Source organism: Poromitra crassiceps (genome assembly GCF_964638095.1).
Source record: "Poromitra crassiceps genome assembly, chromosome: 4".
In the NCBI taxonomy this organism is placed as follows: domain Eukaryota; kingdom Metazoa; phylum Chordata; class Actinopteri; order Beryciformes; family Melamphaidae; genus Poromitra; species Poromitra crassiceps.
In genome coordinates, this window is record NC_139626.1 from 25504777 (window position 1) to 25509776 (window position 5000).

At 43.0% G+C, this 5000-nt stretch overlaps 1 protein-coding gene across 1 annotated transcript in view; it reads right to left on the reverse strand.

Annotated features, from left to right (window-relative positions):
• ngfrb (nerve growth factor receptor b) overlaps window positions 1–5000 on the reverse strand; it is a 37715-nt gene that overhangs the window by 7340 nt on the left and 25375 nt on the right. The window contains exon 4 of the mRNA XM_083635501.1: window positions 948–1203. Within this exon, the coding sequence (XP_083491627.1) occupies window positions 948–1203 (256 nt within the window). The remainder of the gene's footprint in view (window positions 1–947; window positions 1204–5000) is intronic.

Consider the following 5000-nt stretch of genomic DNA (forward strand, 5'->3'; position numbering starts at 1 on the left):
ATACGTCACAATAGGCTCGTTACTGAACAGTAGCCACGTTAGTGGTAGTAGTTAGTAAAAAAAAAAAAAAAATGGGATAACTAAAGCAAAGGCTTGACTTGTTTTGTGTTTGTTTGGAATCCATCCTGAGGATTTTTCTAGTCAAATATTTAGAGTAGTGACAGGCATACCTCTGAACTCTCTTCATACAGTAAAGTGGGTCAAAGTAATAGTATTCAAGTTATGTGGCTGAATATTTAAAAGGCTGCTTGTCGGCTTGAATGTTTGCCCAACTGTGTTCTGATCTGTTTGGAACCGCGTGTTTGAATGCATTGAGCTGTAACACTTGCCTAGCAGCACAGCGTCGGTGGATAAACACCTATTCAATATTAAAATAGCAAACAGCGGCAAGTGTGCAAGCGTTTAGAGGAGCACAGACTTCAAATGTATGAAAAGCAGGAAAACAGGCAATATTACAATCCCCAGGACAATAGCCAAGGCTGTGCTCTCCTCTCACCCAGAAAAGTGACAGATGATTTCATTAAATATGAAACAGCTGAAATTCAAAATCAGATTCGATTTGCTCGCTCGTATAAATTTGTAATGTTTTTCAAATCCCTTGTTGCTTGACCTCAGCCGTTGAATTTCACTTTTCTTTTTTCTTTTGCCTTTTTCTTTTTTGTACCACACTTATTATCCCACTGTATCTAATTTGGCAAAGAAAATCCAATTTCCTTATTCTTGTACCAGACCTAGCTGTAGAAATAACATGGCTAAATAGATTTACACATACTGTAATCCTCCAGACAACAACATCATATTTTTTTTCTAAACCTATCAAAAACAGTGTATAAGCCATTATAATAATGCCTATGTGTTTTCCAAATCTCATCCCCTCCACTTCCACAAATAGTACATTTAGTTTAGTTTTATAGTTTAGTCCAGCTCCACCTGTTTTGCTTCCTCACCTCTTGAAGATGATGAAGGCGACGAGGCCGACCACCACAGCTGCCAGGATGGAGCAGTAGATGGGGATGAGTTTGTCGTTCAGACCCTGGTAGATCAGCTTGGGGGAGTCGTTGGTGGTGGTGGTGCTGTCGGTGGGGCCGTCGGTAGGGCCGTCCGGTGGAGGAGCGTCCGGCGGGGCGTCTGGTGGTGCGTCCGGTGGGAATTCGTCGTAGGGGACAGAGGGAAAGGGAAACGCCTCCGAGGGAGGATTCAGAACTGCGAAGCAGAAAATGGCAAGGAGAGAGATTATGTGTGAGTTTTATGAATATAAGACAAAAATTGAAATATTGCAATGGCATTAATTTACATTTTAGACATTGAACTGATGCTGTGTTATCCTTATTATGAAGGAGTAATGGTTCAGTGTCTTTCTATAGTAGAACATGCAGCTTTTGATGGGCATATTGGCTGTTGATGGGATTGAACCTGTGACCTTTACATTTTGGGATGGTCTCACTAACCACATATCACGCTGCAACCTTGCCACCATGAGATCAGATTTCGTAAATTGCTGTAACTGACCTATTCTTTTTTTGGCTGATAATACTCTCTTCTTCCTTGTTCCTTGTGTGTCATTTAAAATCCCATTCACTGTTTACTGTCATATTTTAAACAGGATTGTGCAATCACATGGTTGAATAGTTAGAGCCCATAATTGGCCCTTTTCACAGTGGCCATTTTGTGTTGAAACTGGTAGGGTAAACACAGGTGCAAGCAAAACACTAATGAGGGTTTCCAACTTCCAATCGTGGAAGTTGGAAACCCTCATTACTGTTTTGCTTGCACCTGTGTTTACCCTGCCTTTTTGACACAAAATGGCCACCGTGAAAAGGGCCCATACAGTCAGTGATCTGTGTGTGGTAAGGAGGGCGGGGCTGCAGCATTGCTTGGGAGTTGAAAAGAGACAGTTGAAAAGAGAGTACAAGAGTCTACTTGTGTCCTTCCCAAGTTTTCCTGGAAAGCACAAGCTTCATACGAATGCAACAACACATAACACATCTTTCCAGTCTGATGAGTTACAGTATGTGCGTGAGGTTGCAGGATTGTGCAATCTTCCCCAACCGCTCAGCTGGATGGAATCAGCTGTTCTTTAATAGAATTTACCTTAATTTGTTAGTTTTGTAATGTCTTGGTTGTCATTAATATTAAAGGAAAAGTCTAAGATAAATGCCAATGTACAAATGTCTGTCTCATGCTACTTTTGTAGCCGCCCAAATTGATTCAAGTAAATATAACATTGCTTGGTGCCAAACAAATATGGACAAGAATGAGACACAAATCAATTACAGTAAAGTGGTAATAAAGAAAAAACATCGCATGGATGCATAACTGGGACGTATCCTCAGTGATGTACCCTGGGGTCATAGGATGTTTCGGGTCTCGCAACATCATACACCCTCGCCCAGGTGACCCAGGTCAGGGCCACTCAATCCGCTGCTCCGGAACTACTCTGCCGTCCCGGGGGGGGGGGGGGGGGAGGGCTCTGGTACGTAGATTGCAATTATAGTCAATATAATTCATGACCGCAGAATCCGGTAGTGCAGCGGTAGATTACCTGCCTACCAAAATGAGGGTCGCAGGTTCGAGCCCCCCGTGTTATCTCCCGGTTTGGTCAGGCATCCATACAGGCACAATTGGCCGTGGCTGCAGTTGGGAAGCTGGATTAAGTGTGTGTCCATCATAAATGATGTCACATGTAACAGTGTGCTGACTTTTCCCCTCAGAATTCTGACTTTAATCTGAGAAATCGAACTTTTTTCTCATTAAAATCAGAATGCTGATTCCCCCCCCCCCCCCCTCCCTCATCAGGTTTCTGACTTTAATCTCAGAATTCTGACTGTAATCTCAGAAAGAAATTTCAGGCAACCACAATTATTGAATTCCAGGTGACCCCACTTAGGGTCGCGACCCCAAGGTTGGGAACCACTGCTGGAAACCATGAGATATTAATGACTGAGCTGAAATACATAGATTTGAATGAAGTCATGTTGAAGTCATGTTGATTCATATGTATGTAACCAGCAGGGTGAAAGATGGTAATATTAATGGTGTTTTATCAGACAGCAAATCAAGAAACGAATTGTGCAATTGGCTGTCATTCACTACTAGTATGATTATGCTAGTTCAACTTGCTAGTTATTGAAGAAGCTAAAATATAGAATACACTATACGCAAAATAATACCAGACTATGAGGAGATTTCACAACCCAGAATACTCTGTCAGACTCAGCTGAACAAATGCACCGTAGTTTTATAAATGGCACTGCCTCTGGTTACCTCAAATCACACAACACTATGGCTCATAGTCAACATTCCTACAAGCTTGAAGTCCGGCATAAGAATAATCCCCTCTGTGAAAAGCTCTGTGTGCTACCAAAGTGATGTTTAAAAATTAACTCAGAGTACTGGGACTAATGCCATCTACTTCTTCTGATTGTGTTTTTATTATGTTTTGTGTTGTATGTCAAGCTACTGTTATTTTGTCTTCCAAAAGACACGGCTGCTGAGAACTATGTAAATAAGAGTTTTAAATAACACATTCTTATGCTATCTTTTGGTGTCAAATAAGCATGAATTGTTTTCGCTTTTATTTGTTTTATGTATCAAATCAAATCCTTTTAATATGGCAACCTTCCAGTGACAAACTCGCTCCCCCAAACCCCGAGATTGCTCCCTCCATCAGTAGTAGCAGATGGAGAAACATATTGTGGACGTCTTGATACCCTGCCAATGGGGAGATCTTGGACACTTAGATATGGTTGGATGCCGAGGGCAGAGGGAGAGGGCGCAAGATTTCAATATGGCTACAGAAGACCATCCATCCTCAAGCTGAAACACACTCCTCCAACTCTGCCTTTCTCCAGACTGCTTCTCCTTGTGTCCGCCATACTGTACCAAAACCATGAACATCTCCAGACTGCTTCTCCTTGTGTCCGCCATACCAAAACCATGAACCAATCTCTCATGCAACGAACACTGCAGGCACACATGCGAACACGCACCACACACACCACATCCAGCATCACTTGGTCATTTCCCACATTCCCCAGTGAGTCATTAACAAGGGTAAGAGCAAGGCCGTCCATCTCGTCTGACCCACTCTCCCCCGCCCATTAACGCCAAGCGGACATGTTGGCTCCTCGCCGCGGATGGGGAAACCTATCCCTGCGACCTGCCTGTCATTTACTTACAGTTACTCACATCATCAACAGGAAATCATCCTGTTGGGCTCCAAGGGCTCTAAATACCTCAGGAGAGTAGCTGAGTGAGAGGTGGCCATTTTTCACTAATGAGGCAAAACATCTTTAACGAGGCCTTATATAGACGGGTAACAGTAGCTGCTGTGCGTTTTTTAGCTGAAAGATTTTTGAGGATGCAGTAAGTACTTTATGACAGAGTGACCAATGCCAATTTACTGGACATCCTTTATTAAGTTATTATACCAGAACCAGAGGTCCATAACTCTTAATCTTTAAACTGCATAGACATTGATTTTTTTTTCTTTAAACGTTTTACCAACCATACTCTGATGATGGTGTTGGCGTCATATTACCTTCAGCCTGAGAGGAAAGATCTTGCACTGCAGTCTTATCTACTTTAACTGTAGCACCTTAATGGCATGCGTGCAACTATATTGCTTTGTTTTGTCTGCAGTGATGTGTGTGATGAGTATTCACATCTTGTTTGCGTTTGCCATCTTGTTTTGAGCCATTTCCTTTGATTGAAGCTTTTGCCACACCAACGCTTTGCCTGACCCCTGTTCTGCCTGTTTGTCTGACTGCTAATTAGCTGGCATAGCATGCTAAGCAGTGCTCCCTGTTCTGCCTGTTTGTCTGACTGCTAATTAGCTAGCATAGCATGCTAAGCTGTGCTCCCCGCTCTGACTGGTGGCTCAGTGAAGCCTGCTGCCACCTCCTGCTGTGCTCAATGAGCCATGTGCTCCTGTCAAGTGATGTCCAGGTGCTTCCAGCACACTCAGCACAGCACTACTTAGCTGTAAATGGTTACCTCCG